We start from the raw sequence: 19,948 nt of genomic DNA on the forward strand, positions 1-19,948 counted from the left end.
AGATGCTGTAATAATACCAAAAACCACTGAAAAGGACCACAGGGCCGACTCGAAGGCATTCACTCTGGAGAATCACCCCACTGTCATTTACTTGAAAAACAATGAGAGTATAATGTGTGACTGCATCCAATAGTTAAGAAAAAAGTGAAATAATCTATTTTGTGAGCTTTGCTTCAGAATAACGGCAGAGAGGCACAGGCTGAATGACCCTGGCCCAGAGCACATACTGTTAAAGTGACTGACAGGCACATTTATTGGTCCTGCTTATGCTTAAACTTCCCAAAATAAGCTTTTTAAAAAAGAGAAAAATAGTTACAGATATATATAGTTTTTGAAAATAAGCAAACCTTCTGACTACATGGATGTTGAAAGTGAAAGGTGTTTTCCTCTCTCGCCCTCTCAATATTTATACTATCAACTTAGATAATGATTTTTAATAGAAAGGAATTAGTCTGCGAGAGTCCGTGCCATTTGATGGTACTTGGCCATAACAGGAAACCATTGCCAATTTTGGAGTAAGCAACTTGTGTGTTGGGAAGCCATTATCTCTGCAAGCCATCTATATTAATATATTTTAGAGAATTTCAGCTATCACCCAGTCTTTAATAACAGGAGAGTGTCTTTGAAAGCGTCCATGTATTATAAGCTTGCCGTTAGAACCAAATGTACACATGTGGATTTTCTCGACATTTCTGTACGGGGTGCCGTTTCAAGCAGGACGATTAAACATAGACAGCTCTAAGCTTGTTACATGGCATTCAGTCAACTTCTCCTTGCCAGATAAAGCTGCCAAGCAGCCACTGAGGAGATGACTTCCAGAGTTTCAGTTATAGAGGCTCCCAGACTCTCTTGTCTTGAAGAGCAGCAATATGGAGACATGGTCAGACACCCAGAACACAGGGCCCCACCAAGACCACATTTGATCTTGGTTTCATCAGCCACATGAAACCAGTTAGATGAGGCGGGGCATATGCCGGGCTTTTGAAAGTATGGAGTCACGTGTGAGATTCCACACTACCTTTTCTCAGCCAAACGGTATAGCGCTTCTACTGGCCCTTCCTTAATAACCTCAGCAACTTTCCGGAAGTAATTTTCGGTCGGAAAAACATTAAGTGAAGTGGGAACGGGAGGGACTTGAAACGCAAAGCTATCTTGTGCTCCCGAAGACACACAGTCCTTAAAGTCTATGGGTGTGTGATATGATTACCATCCTTCTTCGCACTCAGGCTCAGCCGGGTTCCACGCTGGCCCCCATGTCTACTGGCCGTGTTCTTGGGCAGATCACTTACTGGCTTCTCTACCTAAATCTAACTACTTGACAATGGCCGTGTCAAATATATAAACGAGGAGTGGGAGCCACCAGTGCTTGCCTTCCGGTTAGAGCTCAGTTAATCTTCAAAGTTTCTCATTGAGGTAAATGCTATTGGTGACCACAGTCTTCCAATGAGGACATTCAGGCAATCAGTGCCCTGTGTGAAGGTCAGGTCAGGATCTGAACTTGGGTGGTCCAAAGTTCACGGGCATGGCCACTCCACACAACCCTGCACAGAACCTCACAAGACTGTACCTCTACCTTTGCAAGCCTCCAGGGAATTACTTCACAGATGGAGGGCCAAGTATACAAACAGTGCACCTTTGCCGTAAAGTCGACAAGTGTCTTTCCTGGTGTTTATTTTTAAACAGTTACTAACTACTTTTAGATTCAATGGCAAGTGAAAATATACAACTTAGGAAAAAGCTGGAATGGTTCACTTGAACTCAGACTTTCCAAAAATACACATTTTGTGGAAAAAAATCACTTATGAGCAAGATAAAATGACATTATCTCTTTCCAACAGTGACTGATGCCATGAAACATCTTCTGCTCAAAGTACGTTTTAAATGATCTGAATAAATAATATAACATTTTGGAGAAAACCATGGTAAAGCTAAGAAGACAAACTATGTCTTTTAGGAGATATGTGCATTAGTTCTATATTACTAAACAGGGTTTAAAATGAGTAGAATTACGGTGCTATGGGCAAGCAGCAATTGGAAAGACACATAGGTTCTAAAATGCATGAGGAGTTTACTCAGATGGCACCTGACCACAAGTCAAAGAGCTTCCCCAGTAAAAACTGTAGCCACAGAGTCACAGGACCAAATAAGTGGGGGTGTACACAATGCTGAGCTTGAATGATCAACCAATAATAAAATGCTCTAGCACACTGCGCAATATGAAAAGCTACGATAGGTATCAGAAGGTAGGGTGCTCTGTGTAATGGGCATTGATGTTGCCACTGGTCACATGAATCATGCTTTGGGCATTATAAGATTTACTAAAGACTCTTATCAGATCTCCACTTTACTGAAATAAATTCCAGGTAGGTTGAAAACTTATTTTGTGACCGTACTCCAATGAACAGTGGAAATGTAACTTAATCTCAAAGTATATGTAATCTAGATAAATAGAAAAAGCCTCAAATTTCTCAAAAATCAATATTCTCAAAAAAAGCTCTAAAGGAATCATAATTTCTTAAATTTTATTTGCTACCAAATCATGACGACTCATACTAATAACAAAATATACTAAATTATCCTAGATAAAACTGTAACTACATGGCTGAAAGGATTTTAAAGTAAAAAAAAACAAAACCCCAGAAACTTCCCATAGTAGTGAAACTGAACTCATAATATGCGATCTTTAATAAATCTGAAGTGATGCTAAACTCGGGATGCATGATGTGAAGTTTAAAAAAAAAACAAAAGTGAATTTTGCTGCGTTTACTGTTAAGTTGCAGGTAGTATAGTTCTAGAACACTTGTGCTGTACATTTAAAGGTCTTCATTTTACCTTTAATAATGAGGAGACACTAAAATAATGAACAATGTAAAAAGAAAACTTGTACTGCACGGGCATGGTCCAGCACTATCTGTTCCAAGGCTCAGGCAGAATCGGGGAGTGCTGAGCAAAAAAAAAAAAAAAAAAAAAACCCAAAAAAACAAGACTCTGGCGATCTTTAAAGTTTTAGAATATGTTTATAAAGGTTTTTTTGATAGAAAACCCAAAGATACTTAACAGAGGTTCAGAAATACGCTGTAGAGAGCATCATCACTCAACACCTGTCAAGGTGGCATCCCCTGAGACCAGGGAAGCTGGTTTAACAAAGCAAATACAACAACCTTTCAAAGAGATCAAAGTGCCATGTAGCTTACCATTCATCGGGCGAGCACCCATAATCCTCAGGTTCGGGGGCATGGCTTCAAGAGGAGGGACAGAAAGAGAGGGAAAAATAATCACAGAAAGGCTGGAAACATAAAACCATGAATGGGGGAGGTGCTGAGAGGCGGGTTTCTAGAAAGGTAAGAAAATGAACGTTTAGTTGGATCTGGAAGAATGGCAGTTAGTACAGTGAGCAGAACATGAGGATTTATGGTAACCGGGTAGACTTACAAAGGTACTCCGGACCCCAGAACTGACTGATGCACAGAGGTCAAAATTTAGTAATAAAGATGTTTAAATTTAGCTGTTTGAACACACGCTGCAAAGCCAGCAGGAAGTCAATCATTTATATTTATATCCGTAAAAGAGTGCTTCAATGACACAAACACGCTAATCACCTAGGGCACAATCACACAGAAGAAGAAAAAATCTGCCAAGTATTTTTCAGGAAGCTTTGACTGCCTTGAGACAGTAACTTCCTAAGAAGGCACACGAAAGCACAAGTTAATTGTTAATTGTATTTGTTTGATTAAATGCAACCACTGATATTCAAAATGGCCCACTCACCAAATAATTTTTAATCTTGAAAGATGTCTTCATCAATACGTTACTTTTACCCACAAGCCCACTGAAGCATGGGGAAAGATCCCTTGATATAGTTCATTTCAACTTTCGTACGCCACCCAAAATACATCAGAGTAGATTTTCTTATTTCCCAATTCTGTCATTATATATGGTAACTCAGTATTTTCCCTTTAAATTAGACTTACTATATACAAGTGGAGTTCAAAATGCAGAGATGGTTCTTGATAAATACATCAGCTGCTGGAAACTTAAAGAATTCATGAACTCCCTAAATGCCTACCCACTTTTAACCTAGCCACGACAGGGTCTTCTACTTCCCAAGCATTAAGTTCCCTCCAGGATCCATGTGCCCTCTATTATAGTAGTCACAATGAAAGGGATCCCTTTGCTTTCCTGTCAAAGGCTTGTGTTTACTGTTTAAGAGGAAGGAAGGACTCATCCGGCCCATCTTGGACTGGATTCCCAGGAAAGGCGCTGGCCTGTGGCAATGCACTGTGGAAATGGGCTGTAGCACCAAGGTCAGTCATTTGTGATTAACTTCAAGGTTTGGGCTCCAGTTTCTGCACTGTCCAGGGGAGCGCTGGTAACTCTCCAAGCAGCTAACACTAAAAGAAGGTCTTGATAGCTTGCAGTGGTAGTGTGCCCCACTCATGGAGAAGGTCCTGACAGCTTGCATTAGTATTATACCCACTCATAGAGAAGGTCCTGACAGCTTGTATTGGTATTGTATCCACTCATGGAGAAGGTCCTGACAGCTTGCATTGGTAGTGTGCCCCACTCATGGAGAAGGTCCTGACAGCTTGCATTGGTAGTGTGCCCCACTCATGGAGAAGGTCCTGACAGCTTGTATTAGTATTGTGCCCTGAGAAAGTCCTGACAGCTTGCATTGGTTTTGTGCCCCACTCATGGAGGGGAAGGTCCTGACAGCTTGCACTGCTTTTATGCTCCTGCTCATGGTTTCACACAGCTCTGGAACTAGTGCTTCCCAAGTCATGAGGCTTACCAGCCCCAGAACACAAGGGCTGCGGTGCCTGCCCCTGAGTCTGGTGCAGCCCTTGAGAAGCTGAGTGCCATCCAGAGGGTGGAGGGTGGCAGGTGTTTGTATAAGTTGCCATGAAGACATGCCAGTATGGTCATCTCTGCCCAGGGAGTTCTTCACTCAAATTCACTCTCAGATTTGGGTTAAGGATCATTCTGTTGGAAACATCCCTTGACCTCCCTCATTACACTACCCTACGCCATCTGAGGCTCACACCGATTCTTGCTGCATGTTAGGACTATTGTATTATAATAAATTAATACCCATTGGCCACAGTTAGACTGTGAACTCTGTGTGGGAACCATGTAAACTCTGGTTCATTATTAGGTTTCTATTATCTAAAGAGCTGCCTACAGAAGGAGGCAGATCAACATTTGTTGTAGGTAAATGAAAGGTCATGGATGGTTATAGACACATGAGCTGGCTATAATTTAGTTCTTGGATCCAGGTGCATAACTGTGGAGATTTTCCTGGTGAATCTCTCCTCAGGGTTGTAGAATTAGCTGATCTCCTATCAAATGTGCTTCTACACAAAACCTGCCAAGTAAACAATTCACATAGTAAAGTTGGTACAAACAGATTGTCTTTAAGACTCTTCATCTGTTTTACTGAAAGGGAAAGGGTAAAGGATCTAGCACGGATCAAATGCCTGGTCTCCCAAATAACAATAAAACAACAATAACAAAAAGAATTGTTTCAGGTTGCTTAACACGTGTTTTTTTAGCCCCAGAGATGGTGTTGACGAAATTACTGGCAGGTACAGGAGATAAGGAAAACTCTTCAATCTTCACAGCACGAGGAAGTGCAGTAGTGAACCCAGAAGTCTTCACGACTGCGGATACCTCGCTGGCTGTGATGACGCAGGCATCCCCAGAGTGTAACCTGCTACAACCGGACACTTTCCTAAGTGTCTCACAGCAGAACTTCTAGTTTGTAGCAAGTTCATTTTATAAATGACATCAGTTTATTTATGTTAATGACAAGGTTCCCATAAGATGATCTAAGGGGCAAACCCAATGAGTATCAACAGAGGCATTCTTACTACAAAGTTGGTTTCTGGGAAATAGTCGTGGCTGGCAGCTGTGTACAAAAATTTGAACTTCACTGTCTGTCATGAAATTCAAACAGACCAAGTTTGAGGCAAAGCTTAAGTGAAACGAGAGAACCTTTATGAAAGTTAGAGCCTGAAACGTTGTTGGTAAGTATTTTATTCCTACGCCATTGCTGGATCCAGAGAATGAGCTAGAAACTACACTGCTGGCAGACTTGACCGCCCTTACCCTCTGGCTGACAGAAGGAGAGAGCGCAGGGCTTCACTGAGAGTCTGAAGGGTTCCCAGTCAGCTTATTGGTTGGCATTGAAAGTGTGCGACTTTCTCTTGTTTCGTCATTGCCCAAGTGTCCAGTGGGGATGAAGACCAGGATGTCTTCTGCACTAACTCCTTGGATTTAACCCAGTTACAGTGTGAGGGGGAACCCGTGCAGGTTGCTGTAAGCCACGAATGCTCAGAGGAAAAGCCCATGAGTGAGGCGGCTGATTGTGATGGACTCTCCTCCGTGTGTCAGCTGTGGAATCAGGTCACAAGGCTACACCCACCCCTGATACAGACATGTGGTCAGTAAGAGTCGGTTTCTCCAAATCCTTTGTGTATCAACAAGCCTCCTCAACGCTGACACTCCAGGAACCCATTAGGATAAGAGAGACTGGAACTTTATTTAAAAAAGGAGAGGAGCGGATCTGGGAGGAGTCAGGACGGGGGTGCATATGATCAAAATACACTGTACGAAACTCTCAAGGAATTAATATATGAACTGATATATACACAAAAGGGCTATGGGTACTAACCCAAATGTACAAACCCTAGGTGATGCTTGGAAGTAGCTTGACTAGCTGAAGCATGGCTTTCAGAGTTCTTGAAGACGTGAAGCCACACCTACACAGGCCCCACTTCCATTATATGGCTGATCTCTGCAAACAAAAGGACTTCTTATTACTAACCATGTTAGAACTTCCTATCTTGAAAGGGACCTTAGAGGTTTATTTGATTAAGTTTAATTACATTGTGCAGAGTTAAGAATATCGGAAAGGGAATAATTGTCTAAGGTCACAGGAGCGAAACTAAGACATGGCTCTAGAATTCATACCTTATCGCTTCACCTCATTCTTAAGAAATGTTCTCACAGGGACATGCATTTCATTAGCCATCTAATTGACAGAACTGGCACTTTGCTCAAACCCACCCTCTCCTCCCACACTTGTGCATTGTGAAGTTATCGACAGGTAAGGGAAGAGCTCTGCTTCTGCGCATATGGCCAGGGGTGATTAAGGACCTGTTCTGAGCATCAGAAAAACCCACAAAGAACAGCCCTTCCATCTCTGGCCTAACCATGTGTAGAATGTGTAAGCACTTGATGTCAAAGAACATAACCATGATTCTCCTGCTCCAGGAACAATTCTGGGGAGAATGGGGGAGAGCTCTTTTGTCTGAGAACTATCAGGCTTCAGATAAAGAGGAAAAAAAAAATGCACACTGGAACATCAGTATTTCTTCTCAAATCAAAAGCCCATCTCTACAGTGTAGAAAAGCCATCCAATCACTGTATCCACAGGTTGAAGTCATTTTGAATCAGACTCTCTCCTGCCCTCAAGAACAAGCATATCTGTCGCTGCTCCTGTTTGCAGACACAGTACACAGGAATAATAATGAATTAATTTAAAATATTTTCAAGATTGAGCACTGCTTTTCCACTGACTTGCTGCTTCAAGATAAAGTATGAATGAAAACAGTGGGTGTAAGCTGGAAACGCCCAGAGCGAGGAAGTGTGGTTAAGACATCAACATTTCCTTGCCTCATTGAAGTAAGGATGGTTGCGAAATTTGCTGATAAGGCTAGTGCCACTCAACCGGAAGGGGGTGTCTCTGAATGGCTTAGGCAAGCATACATAAATAATAAAAAGTATAAATACATAAATAAATAAAAAGTATAAATACATTTTAAAAAGTCAGGAATAAATGAAATAGAGGCCACACCCAATCTGAAGGCCATTATCACTTAGGTTCTCCAGAGTGAAGATGTTCATGTCCCCACCTCCCGCCCATCCCCAGAAGTTTAGATTGTTCTGTGACTGCAAAGAGGAGACATGATAAAAGGTAAAAGGAGAGCAACTGTCAGCAACGAAGGACGACTGAACCTAAAAACAGACCAAGGCCTCACTGCAGCTTCTCCCCACATCTACCCTGACTTCGGGCCAGAGCGAAGGGAAGTGGTTTGCCCTTATCCCTAGGCACAGATGGAGACCTACAAAGCCCTAAACACTGAGGGACCTGCCAGTCATTCTCCACCTCATAGCATCCCCCAAGGACAGCAAGACCAACTGTAAAACACACAATTCATCCACCCTAAAGTAAAAAGAACGGCTTTCTAGATTTAAAAAACAAAACAAAACTCGAGCCCTCCTTGCACAAGAATGTCCAAATATTCCAAACTGATGGCATCAATTAAACGTATATTTCATACCCCCAAGTAAAAGGAAAACACTCACCCATAAGCCACGCCCGCGATGGTGCATTTCTTGAACTGCATCACATTGCATGTCAGGGTCCCAGTTTTGTCAGAAAATATGTATTTAACCTACAAACCAGTTGAAAATCATAATTACTATTTCAGGGTTTTTAAATGCCTACCTTGGTGCCTTATGCATATCGGGCAAGTGCCCACCTATGAGCGACAGCCATCCTGCTCCGGAATTGGTTTTTTTATTGAGGGAAGAAAATGCACTTAAAGTACAATTTCTTTAAAAGTCAACTTTGTTCTACTGTGGGGTATAATGACTGCTAGAATTTCGTGTAGTACATTCTTTAAGGAGCAATTCAGCTCTTTCGGAATTTTAGTGAGAAATTATTTTATATAGAGGGAATTGATGTGTATTAGAAAAACTAGAGAGAAGTCTGCTTCAGGACAGTCTACATTTCTACAGAAAGTTTCACTGCTGTTTTCAACATACACAGTACTAGACCTAACCGGTATTCCTCAATATAACAAGAAATCCTAGGGTGGCAATGGCTTGTGCAGTTAATTTAAGGCACCATCTAAATTGGTAGGGAACAGTGTAATCCGTTCTAGATGTAATTTGAATAGTATGTGTTGGGAAGTGGAGGAGGAGAAGACAAAAAATCCCTTTTCAGCTAGCACTTATAAACCGTCTACAAATATACATATGTAGTCACATGTCACCTAAAAATGCTTCCATGAATGAGGATACACGTATGATGTGGATCCCATAAGACTATATCGCTTGCCTAATGAGGCCATAGCTGTTAGCATGTGGAAGTGCATTTTATGATGTTCACATAATGACATCACCTGACAATGCACTGTTCAGAAACAATCCCTGGTAAGTGATGCAAGGCTGCATATATTAATGAAGTATGAGTTATTTATCTATAATATATAATCCTATTTGATTAGACTTATACAACTGGAACTTTTCCTTCCTTCTGGATGAAAGTTGTGAATAATTCTATTACTATTCCTATAACTCAAAAACAGCCAATATTTTATAGCTCAACAGACTACCTACTAAGAAACACACCTCGGCTTACACAGCATCTCACCTTGACAGGAAAATAATCTGCATTGGTGTTTGAAAACTCCATGACTAAATATGAACACTGTATGTCAGGCACTAACCAATGCATTTATGTGGGTTATTCAAACAATGGAAAACGGGGAGATGCTGCTTCATCTGAGGTCGCCACATATGGCAGAAAGGATACCAAATCTCCCTTCCGATCCAGCTGTAGGGGAGCTTACCTGGCCAAGCTCCTCATTCAGATTAGACGTCCGAGCCATGGCGGCAGTGTCCGTGGGCTCGTAGTGCATGTCAAGATCCTACAGAGAAGTAAGTGACATCCTTGAATGCAAGGTACCGGGGGACCGCGTCAGCAAAAGCAATCACTCCGTTTTTCCATGTTTCAAAAGTCACCATTTGACCTGCTGAGCCCCATGTAACCACGCTAGTCCTTTGCTCTCTCTACATGTTCTCTGTGGCTGTCCTGAAAAGTACTCAGCGGGGAATGAGCGTCTTTCATCAGAACAGGAGAGTATGTAGTGAGAGCTTGTCTGCGGAATCAGATAGTCCGTTTCCTTCCATTCTTTGTTCTCAATAAACTTAACCTCCTGTCGGGGTTAAGGTGTGCAGTCCACATGAAGCGCGCCCTTGAGTGATGTGAGGGAACTGTTTAGTGATGTTTGCTAGAAAGGCAGCCACTGTTTTCATATAGTTAGCTCTTCAAGCAAAGTTATCTAAGAGACCACATCTGGTTGAACTTGTCAGGCTAAGTTTCTTTTATTACAGATACTTGACAGTCAACCAAAAAAGGTATAATTTTCGATTTCTTCAAACTTGCCTTGCACCCAGTGACCATAAGGTCTGACCCTATTATCTAACCCCATTACCTAATAGTTTTTATAGTAGAATACTGTACTAACAAGTTAGGGCTGTGTTTGTTGGGTTTCACATCTCTCCTGTTTCTGGATTAGGCTTTGAGTTCACATGTCATGTTGGAAGACACACATTTGCCAGGTGAGTCGGGCTGAGGGAGGAGAGGAGAGGGTTCATACACAGATCAATCTGGAAACCATATGAAATGAGGACCCCCTAGAGGAGAGGAGGGTGCCTGGGTCAGGAGAGACAGGCACGGCAGAAGAGCAGGTGTGATAGGAGAGCTGACGTTAAACGTCTTCAAAGCTATCATTCAGAAGTCCATACTGTATAACAGGACATCTAGCCAGAACCAGAATCCAGGGGACAGTTACTGATCTCATTTCCACGCAAGGAGGAAGCTGGCTTGTCGGGGCTGTCCCAAAGTCTCTGCTGGTTAAGAGGGTAGTTCAAAAGCAACAGCCTGCCGGGCTCATTCAACATTACCATTATGTGATTATTGAAGTTAATTCTACTTTTTGAAAATTCACATAAAAAAATAAGGATTCGAGTAGCCATTTGATCTTCATGGTGCATTTACCTTATTATTTATGCGAGTGAGAGCCCTTCATTAACTTCAATTCATCTGTCTATAAGGCTCAGTTCTTCAGCACCTATTCCCTGTGTGAAGTGAATATGCCTGCTGCACATTTCAAATCCCCTAATTACACTGATCTCTTATCAAACACAAGACAGAGGCTGACATTTTAGCAAGATCACTCACCCCAAGAAGACAAGGAACAGTTGCAAATGTATCTTTGGTTATATTCTTAAACTCCCAATATTGTTCATATCAAAAGCTTTAAGATAAGTTTGGGCATAAAAAAGTAAAATCAAAATTTCTCAAAAAAATTCAACTTTTTGGCAAATTATACCTGAAGATATAATTTACACAAATTCATTAATTTTAACTAAGATAAAACTGAAAAAAAATATTTGATGAAAAATAGAAAACAGATGTTTAAAACATCTCTCCAATATTAAAAACATCAATATAATAATTCAAAAGGAAAAACCATGCACACTGAAGTCATTTGCAGTGTCAAAAATGAACTAGATGGATGTCAATCATGTTGATAGTAGCACAGTTGTGTTTGATTGCTTATAAGACTCCTTGCCTATGAACAGGTTCTTGAGCTGCACAAACATTATGAGGTTCAGGTAAAACACCTTGGCATCCTTCTGTTAGTGTCTAGAAATGAAATTCTAGGAAGCCGAGTGACTAGGCAAAGTTGCTTATGTGGTAAATTATAACACTGGATCTACAAGACAGATATTCCAATTCCAAATGCAAAGTCTCCTTCCTCTATAGACACTGTGTGTCCCCAAACAGGTTTCCTGAACCAGATACCAGTTTTCCTCAGGATGTCTGGTGTTATCAATTTGCCTGATTCTGAGCAGACCATGCTAAAATTATAGGCTTTAAAAAATACCCTATCAGACTAAATTTTTACAAAGACAAAACACACATTTAGGAAGATGACATGTAATACAAATCCATATTTACCCAATTTATGAAATATGCCTGGGTAAATTTTACCACTTCTAATGTAACCAACAAGCTGATGGGAATGAGGTTGTTGAAAAGGATAATGAAAGTCAAGAAGTTCAGTCCAAAATTACTAGCGCCACCATCTGTTGGGGAGGAGGAAGAACATCATTTATAGCTTTATATCTGCAGTGAGAAAACCTGAGCACCATAAGAATTTCCTTTATTATACAACAAATCTAGACAAACCAAAGAAGACTTTGCTAATAACATCTTGATTCTCAACCACCTCCTTCAGTGTAGAATCAAAGTTCTGTCATCCCTCTCTGTAGGGTGCCACATCAGGGATTCAACCAGATCTAGACTGAAAATATTCTATCTGAACTTAATGTGTGTAGACTTACTATTCCTTAAATAATGCAGTGTAATAACTACTTCCACATATACTTTGCATCATGCATATTAAGTAATCTGGATATGACTTATACTATATGACAGAATAAGCATAGTACACATACTGGGTCATTTAAATAAAGGGCTTGGACATCAGTCAGGTTATGGTCCTTTCCTCATGTCCTAGAATCAAGTTCCAAAGATACAGAGTGACAGCTGCATTTGTATTCAGCATGTTAATCCAATCAAGATCTCCATGATGCTATTAAAGAGTGAAAGAAACTCAGCATGGTGTCTTTAATCCCAGCACTAGGGATTAAATCCCGGCAGAGGCCTGCCTGGTGAGTTCAAGGCCAGCCTGGTCTACAGAGTGAGTTCCAGGACATTTAGGGAAACCCTATTCCATTCTAGGGAGGTGTGTGTGTGTGTGTGTGTGTGTGTGTGTGTGTGTGTGTGTGTGTGTGTAAGAAAAGTGCTTTAGCTATTAGTATTGCAAATTGTGCTCCAATAAGGAAGTTCAGAGATAGTAGGAAGGTTGAAGGTTTGTAAATACAAATTTTCAATTGGGCGGAAACACTTCTATGCGAATTCTTGAACGCATTGGTTTCAAAGCAAACACAATAGCAACTAGAACAATCCAAGTTGTAAGAATACTTCTTCTCTTTCCAGCACTAGTCTCCAGGAGGCCTTGGACATGGTTGGTAAGCACAACCCTGAGTTGTATCTTTAGCTACAGGGACATTATTCATCTGTAGGTATATTAGTCTCCTAAGTAAATTAACTTCTTCCTCCTCAATAAAGAAAATAAGACAGGGAAGACTAATATATTGTAAGGAATATATACAAACAAATTGATTACAGTAATAACATTTTTTATGCTGAAATAATAAATCAACAACTATAAAATAACTTGGAATAGTTGTAAAACTGACTAAATGTAATAAAAAATTAGATAAGTGTAATGAAAACAGCTTTAAAATCTGTTTTTTGCTTTTGTTTTTCCTGTAAGATTGTTCTGGAATTTGTTTTCACACTTTGGGGAAATTAAGAATTTACTAAGTATTCATCACTAGGAAATGCAAGCTCACTTCCTAGAAATACCCAGAGGGGATACACTAATACCAGAACAGCAAGAGAATACATGTTCCAGACGGAAGCTTTAAAACTGCTCTCCCTGGAACAAGATGAGCATTTGCATAAAACTTCTGTTACTGAGTTCAAAGGAAAGCACATTAAAAAAGAAAGAAAGGAAAGAAAGTACATTCAGTTCGAAAATTTTTAAAGCATGCAAATTACGTTTTCATAATATATTCAATATTCATAATTTCCTCCACACATAATCTCCTTTAATGAGTTTAACTGCCACATTAAGTATATTTTAGAGGGCAGTTTTTATTTTGTGTATCATGTTAATGGTTATATTTATATAGCATTTTATACAACTAAGAAATGGAGGTATGTTTTTTAAGTACATTGAAGTTTTGAGAACCAAAACTTTACACGCTTTTCCTGGAAATCTATTGAAAAATGAAGATAAGACCTCCAGTTATCTTAGCCACAAAGTTTTCTTTTCCGAAACAATGGGGCATTCCTCAAACTAAATTAAGATTGATGGTAAAGCAAAAGCATATTTAACTCAAAGGGGGAACACAAGCAAGCCCGAGTTTCACTGCTCACAGTGGAGATGGAGGTACCAGTCTTTCCCGGAATGCCTTCGATTCCAAATGGCTGAGCCCACAGAGCAGACGAGAGACATGGCAATTAAGATGCAAAATAAAATCAGAATTTGTACATTTGTAATCCGCTCCACATTGGAGAGTTTAAGTGGCGGGCTTGTGGAGTTCTGCAAGACAAAGCAAAACAAAGGATAAAAAACTGCACAATTGAGCATTGCTTACCAAGTATTCAAGGAGGGCGACAAAGTCACAGCCAGTACGTGGACTTGAGCTGAAAACTGTTCCAAACACATGACAAGTCTAATAAGGTGCCCACGGCTGCCACTTCTTTTTCTTAAGACCACTACACCACGTACACCTTCTTCTAGGTTGTAAAATAATGGGGGATTTTGCAGATTGTATCAGGCAGGTTAAGATGCACTTGGCTGCTTAAGCAAACAAGGTCTTTTCACAGCATCTGCTTCATGTCTTTGCTTAGAAAAGAGGCAGAGAAAAAAGGTCCATGGCCTGCCACATCCAAACATCTCAACATCTAAAGGCTCTCTGGTGCCACTCAGCAAGTGTTGTACTGGACACAGCAGTCATTCAAGTTGTACCATCTATAATCAGTTACAGAGACCTGGGTGTGGCAGCAGGCTGGCTGGCTTAGGAAGCAGAGGCGGGAGGACCGTGAAGCAAGCCTGGCCTATGCAGCAGAGAACAAAGTTTCTCTGCTCTCTGTGGTGATTCAGTAGTGATGCCAGATCTGTGCTAACCAAGCATCCTCAGGACAGAAAAGGAAATCCCTCATAACCAATATAAATGAAGAATGACAGAATTTATAGCACGGCCAGGGTAGGTGCATTACCAACCAACACTTGTAACGACGGCATCTTCACACCTGTATGATGCACAGAACACTGGTCCTTATAGTGGAACTCCAATTAGTATTTCAAAGTGAGTTTTCTATATTTGTCGCACTACTGAGTATAGCGAGCTGAGGCTCCTATGGGTGTATATAAACATCAGGAGGAGGGTAGACAGCAAAAACAGCTTTGTATAGCAATGCCATGAAAAAAAAATGGCCGTTTAGTTTATACTTCTCTTCAAATTTTATGAAGAAACTCCAAGTTTAAACTTTGACCATTGCATTATAATAAAATCACGATATAAATATTTTAATGCAGATGCTGCTACACAGGCAAGTTGAAGTGCCCACTGGTAGTTGGAAAGTGTCAAAGATCAACACACACACCACCATTCATTGGGAGTTCACGTTTCAGGGGACATTGGGGGAAGTTTCTCAGTGTTCCCATGTGCATCGAGTTCTTCTCACAGGGAAGGAATTTCAAGGTCTCGTTCACCTTGTTCCCAGTATGGGTGTGTGGTATGAGGCTAAGGAATGTCTGCTCTGCTTGGGACAAGTGCACCAAGAGAGATGAATCAGGTATTTCCAAAAGACGTTGTCTCAAAAGGTCTCATAGATAAAAGTCCCACCTGCATCAGCTTGGTGTCGTGTCCAGTGTAGACAACTATCCCATGAACCCACTGAGTATTTCTCAACTGAGCACCTCGAAGAAGAATCTGGTCTGCTCCCAGGGGAACAGTGCTGCAACAGAGTACGTTGGCATTAGAAATGACATTGTTCAAAATACTCAAGAAATGCACAGTCATTACACAGTTATCAAAGTCTCCACTATTAAAAATTTATTTTTGGAAAGGAAGTATTTTTTTCCCTACCAATAATGATAATTTTCAAATATAACTTGAGAAGAAGTTGGTTTTGTCCTGAAGACCATGCTGGCCATTTCCTATAGCTTTACTCTCCCTGGGGAATGCAACTATCCCTCAAATATTCCAAAGCTGAAGCTCCAAATCCCAGTTAAGATGACATTTGTAGTCAGACCTTTGCCAGGCTGTTAGTTTTAGGTGAGCTCATGAGGGTGAAGCCCTCTGATGTGATTAGTGCCCTGATAAGACACTCCAGAGCTTGCTTTGTCAATAAACACACACAAACACAATTTAAGTTACAAACAACTTTGTACACGACCAGTGCTCAAAAACTACACAAGGTAAAATAAACCCACAGCTCACTCCATCTCCTGGTACGACCATCCCCTTTCTGAAATAAGTGCCTAGACCTAAGGCCTTACAGTATTCATTTTACAGGATTAGAGTGTCTATTTTCCAAGAATTGCAAACACATTCCCAATAAATAGTAATCATTTTGAAGCTATTTGCTTCCTAGACTTTAAACCACATTTCCATGAATAAGGCCCAGGTTGGGTCTTCTGTTTGTATCCTCTAAGGCTACCCTTTGTGGGACGGTATTAGGTGCTATCACAGATGTGCATTGAGTCAGTTGATGGAAATGGAAGATCCAAAATTGAATGAATGGCTCAAAGATTCCTAATAACCAAGGTTTTCATTTAACAAGAAAGTAATGTAAAAAAAAAAGTTCAATATAAAGAAAAATATACTTAAAACGTGTAGGAAAAGAAGGAAACTATTTTCAATGGGAGTCTATAAAGAATACAGGACTTGTCAATCAGTAAAGGCCATTGAGCTTGGGAACCTCCATTTCTGGTGGGTGGAGGTGGTTCCTTGGGCTTCTAAGGCTAGTGACAGTTTGGGCACTGGACCTTCTTTCAGGAAATATATTCTGGCTCAGTGAAATCAATCCAGATGTATGGGTTAGAACGGCCCCTGCAGGAGTCCTCAGGAAACAGTGTATTTCAATTCCCGTCATCATTTACATGCAACAGCAGTCCTTAGGGTCCGCTGGGATGGGAATGAAGCTTAGACTGTTTTTTGTGAAAGCTTATAAAATTACCGAGGACTGGTTCTTTTATATGAAAAAGAGGTTTATTTTTGAGTCAAGCTGCAGTATTACACTGGAGGGCGGGGTGGGGGTAGGGGGGGGAGGGACAGGCTTTCCACTATGGGAACCCTCCAGGGCACAAAACTATATTGAAACCACAGACCGCTGTTGTATGTCAACATCTGGAGTATTCTTCGGGATTAGGGTGGGGGTGGGGCTCCGAGGCTAAAGCAGTTTCCACAAGGTACTTGAGAAGTTGCTGGATTTTGCCCTAGGGCACGTATGTATCCACCACTCTTCACCAAACTGATGGCGCTCAGTACCACATTTGAGGCACATTTATTGCTTTCCACTGTCTCCCACCCTACCGGCTCCTCTTGGAGTACCCGCCTCATTCATTCATTTTGACCTTTCTGACAAAATTAAGCATATTCTAAAACTCCAGTTCCTTAAATCTTGGCACCCTCATAAGAAGTTTTCTTCATGGCATGGATTTGCTTGGCACCAATTTAATGAAAAGTTGGTAAGGAATGGAAGCTGGCCAGTTAAAAATGTCAGACTTAAGAAATGATACTTGTACAAATGGCCAAATCTATCATTAGTCTATAACCATATGTTCAAGGAAAAGATTACTTGGGAAATTTTAGAATTAACAATTACCTCAAAGATCATGAGAAAGTTTTGGTGGATTAGATGAGGGCGTCAGTTCAGGGTATACTTAGTTCCTTATTTAATTCTTTTATCATTCATATTCCAGTAGTGAGGACATTGACAACATTCCCCTGGCTGGTTGAACCAGTACATCTAGCTGATGCTTACCTGGCCACCACACCCATCTGGTAGACAAGGTTTATTGTGTAAAGGAGGTAGGGCAGGAAGGGAGGAGATGACCACAGGAAAGAGAAGTGGTACAGACAATGTTCCACCCTTCTCACTGGCTTCTGCCTCAATTCTATGCCTTGCATTGCACTACAACTTGATAAAGAAGCCTACGCTAGCCGGGTGGTGGCGGCAGCGCACGCCTTTAATCCCGGCACTCAGGAGGCAGAGGCAGGCGGATCTCTGTGAGTTTGAGGCCAGCCTGGTCTACAGAGTGAGTTCTAGGAAAGGCACCAAAACTACACAGAGAAACCCTGTCTCAAAACAAACAAACAAACAAAGAAGCCTGTGCTTGCTATAGTCAATTCTTCTCCATGATGTCAGGCTCAGCCCCATCAGGCTCAAGGGCTGTGATCTCCACTCAATAAACCCAAATGTTAATGGTCAGCTACATTGCAGTTGGTCATGAGTGACAGCTGACCCAACTTTGTCCCTCCTTCTCTTCTTGGAAGTTTCTCTTTCCTGGGTTTTATTCCATGAACTTGGCCTCTAGTCCCTGCTCATTTCTCAGCCTTCTAATGCTAGACAGCCTTTAGGTCTTTTAATTTTTCCGTCCATATTCTTTCAATTTCAATGATTTTTCCAGCCCCAATGATTTTAAATATCTATGTGAAGTACTCATAAAGTTCAGACAAATATTCGGTGCTAAATAGACACCATAAACTTTTTAAGTCCAAAACTAAAGGGATAATGGTTCCCTTTCATAACTCACTCATGGATCGCAAGTGTTCTCAGAACACCTTATAATGGCCTACAAAGCCTTATATGATGTGGCCCATTATTATCCTTTGGCTCTCACCTCAATTTCTCTTCCTCCAATCACAGTGATTTGCATTATTTTTAATCTGTCCAGAATCTTCTACTTCTAGATATTCAAGTGACTAAGATCCTAGTCTCCTGATCACCAATGTTCAAATGTCACCTAAAGGAGGCTGACTTCAACCACTCCGAGAGATTTCCTCCTAAAGAAATTTCCCTATCTAAGAGTTTTCTTCACCTCACATAGGAAATACAGTCCTATGCTGTATTTCCCAAAGGCTTTATTGCTTTTTAAAAAAATTAATAAAGGATAAAATTTTCTTAGTTATCCCTTTATTTCTGTTTGTCCTTCATCTACTTAAAGTAGATGAAGTAAGATGAAAGTAAGTTCACAAGATTCTGTGGTATGTGCTAGGGTCCCGCCAATCGTTACATACTAAAATCCTATCTTTAATATTGTGGCACTTAGGATGCTGGTTTCCTGGGAAAGGGGTGGTTAAGTCTTGAAATTTCTGCACTCATGGGGCTGGGGGGATGGCCTAGTCAGTAAGTTGCCTACTGTGCAACCATGAAGACCTAGCTGGATTCTCAGAACTCATTTAAAAAACAACCACCACCACCAAGTATTGGTGTGTGCTTATAATTCCAGAACAGCAACGGCGGGGGGGACAGGGCCATCCCAAGGCTTCTCCCCAGCCAGCCAGCCAGCCACTTGGTGAGCTCACACCAGTGCAAGACCCTGCATCAAAAGACAAGGTGGCTGACTCCTGAGGAACAATACCTGAAGTTGACCCATGGTCTCTATATACACGCTTTTTACACACATGCAGCACACACACACACACACACACACACACACAAACACACACACACACACACACACACACACACACACACACACACACACACACACACGAATTCTGCGCTTGTTACTGGGACTGAAACCTTACAAAGGATGCCCAGAGGCCTCTACCATGCCAGGACACAGGGTGCAATACTTCCTTACTAGACACCAGATTTGGTGCCTTGATCTTCCAGATCTGTGAGCAGTGGATTTCTCATAGATTTTTGAATTGAAGGTATTTTTGTTAGAGTGAATGAATGAATGAAAACACAAAGGCAAGGCTATCTGATTTGCTCATTGTGACTATGTGACATTTGTAAATGGTCTAGTCTATTGGGTACATACTAAATTTTAGTTGAATGACTAAGAGAAGTGATAAAGAAGTGATAGGAAAGATGAGAATCAGGTAACAAATAACAGTGACTACAGATAATAGCATGGCCTAGGAAAAAAGCATATAGAGTTAGACCAAAGAGTTATACAGAAGAAATTAAAAAAATAACTGGCTGTTTCGGTACAGTCTGAACTCCTCCAGGCGTCCATAGGTCACAGGACCATGGTCATGGGCATTGGAAAGGAAAATTCATGGCAAGAATCCCAGTGAAAAAACAAACAAACAAACAAACAAACCACACACACAGCCACAGGTTATCTAACCACCAAAGAATATTCCAGAATCCTAGAATATCACTGAAAACATCTAACTGCTGGGTTGGCAGGAACATGGGAATGCCTTTGGTTGCATTACATAAGTAGAGTCAGAATTCAGCCTCCCAACAAAAAGATGAGTTGGAAAACAG

At 41.0% G+C, this 19,948-nt stretch overlaps 1 protein-coding gene across 10 annotated transcripts in view; it reads right to left on the reverse strand.

The window, feature by feature from the left end:
- Atp8a1 (ATPase phospholipid transporting 8A1) overlaps nucleotides 1-19,948 on the reverse strand; it is a 227,252-nt gene that overhangs the window by 136,906 nt on the left and 70,398 nt on the right. For 7 of the 10 annotated variants that reach the window (XM_006974634.4, XM_076546407.1, XM_076546410.1 and 4 more), the window contains 6 exons: nucleotides 15,343-15,454; nucleotides 13,868-14,033; nucleotides 11,816-11,943; nucleotides 9,639-9,716; nucleotides 8,368-8,456; nucleotides 3,195-3,239 (listed from right to left, as the gene is read on the reverse strand). In XM_006974634.4, coding sequence (XP_006974696.1) covers nucleotides 3,195-3,239; nucleotides 8,368-8,456; nucleotides 9,639-9,716; nucleotides 11,816-11,943; nucleotides 13,868-14,033; nucleotides 15,343-15,454 — 618 coding nt within the window. The remainder of the gene's footprint in view (nucleotides 1-3,194; nucleotides 3,240-8,367; nucleotides 8,457-9,638; nucleotides 9,717-11,815; nucleotides 11,944-13,867; nucleotides 14,034-15,342; nucleotides 15,455-19,948) is intronic. The other 3 variants (XM_076546409.1, XM_076546406.1, XM_076546408.1) reach the window with 1 other exon arrangement.

The sequence above is a fragment of the Peromyscus maniculatus genome, chromosome 10 (assembly GCF_049852395.1).
Source record: "Peromyscus maniculatus bairdii isolate BWxNUB_F1_BW_parent chromosome 10, HU_Pman_BW_mat_3.1, whole genome shotgun sequence".
NCBI classification, from domain to species: domain Eukaryota; kingdom Metazoa; phylum Chordata; class Mammalia; order Rodentia; family Cricetidae; genus Peromyscus; species Peromyscus maniculatus.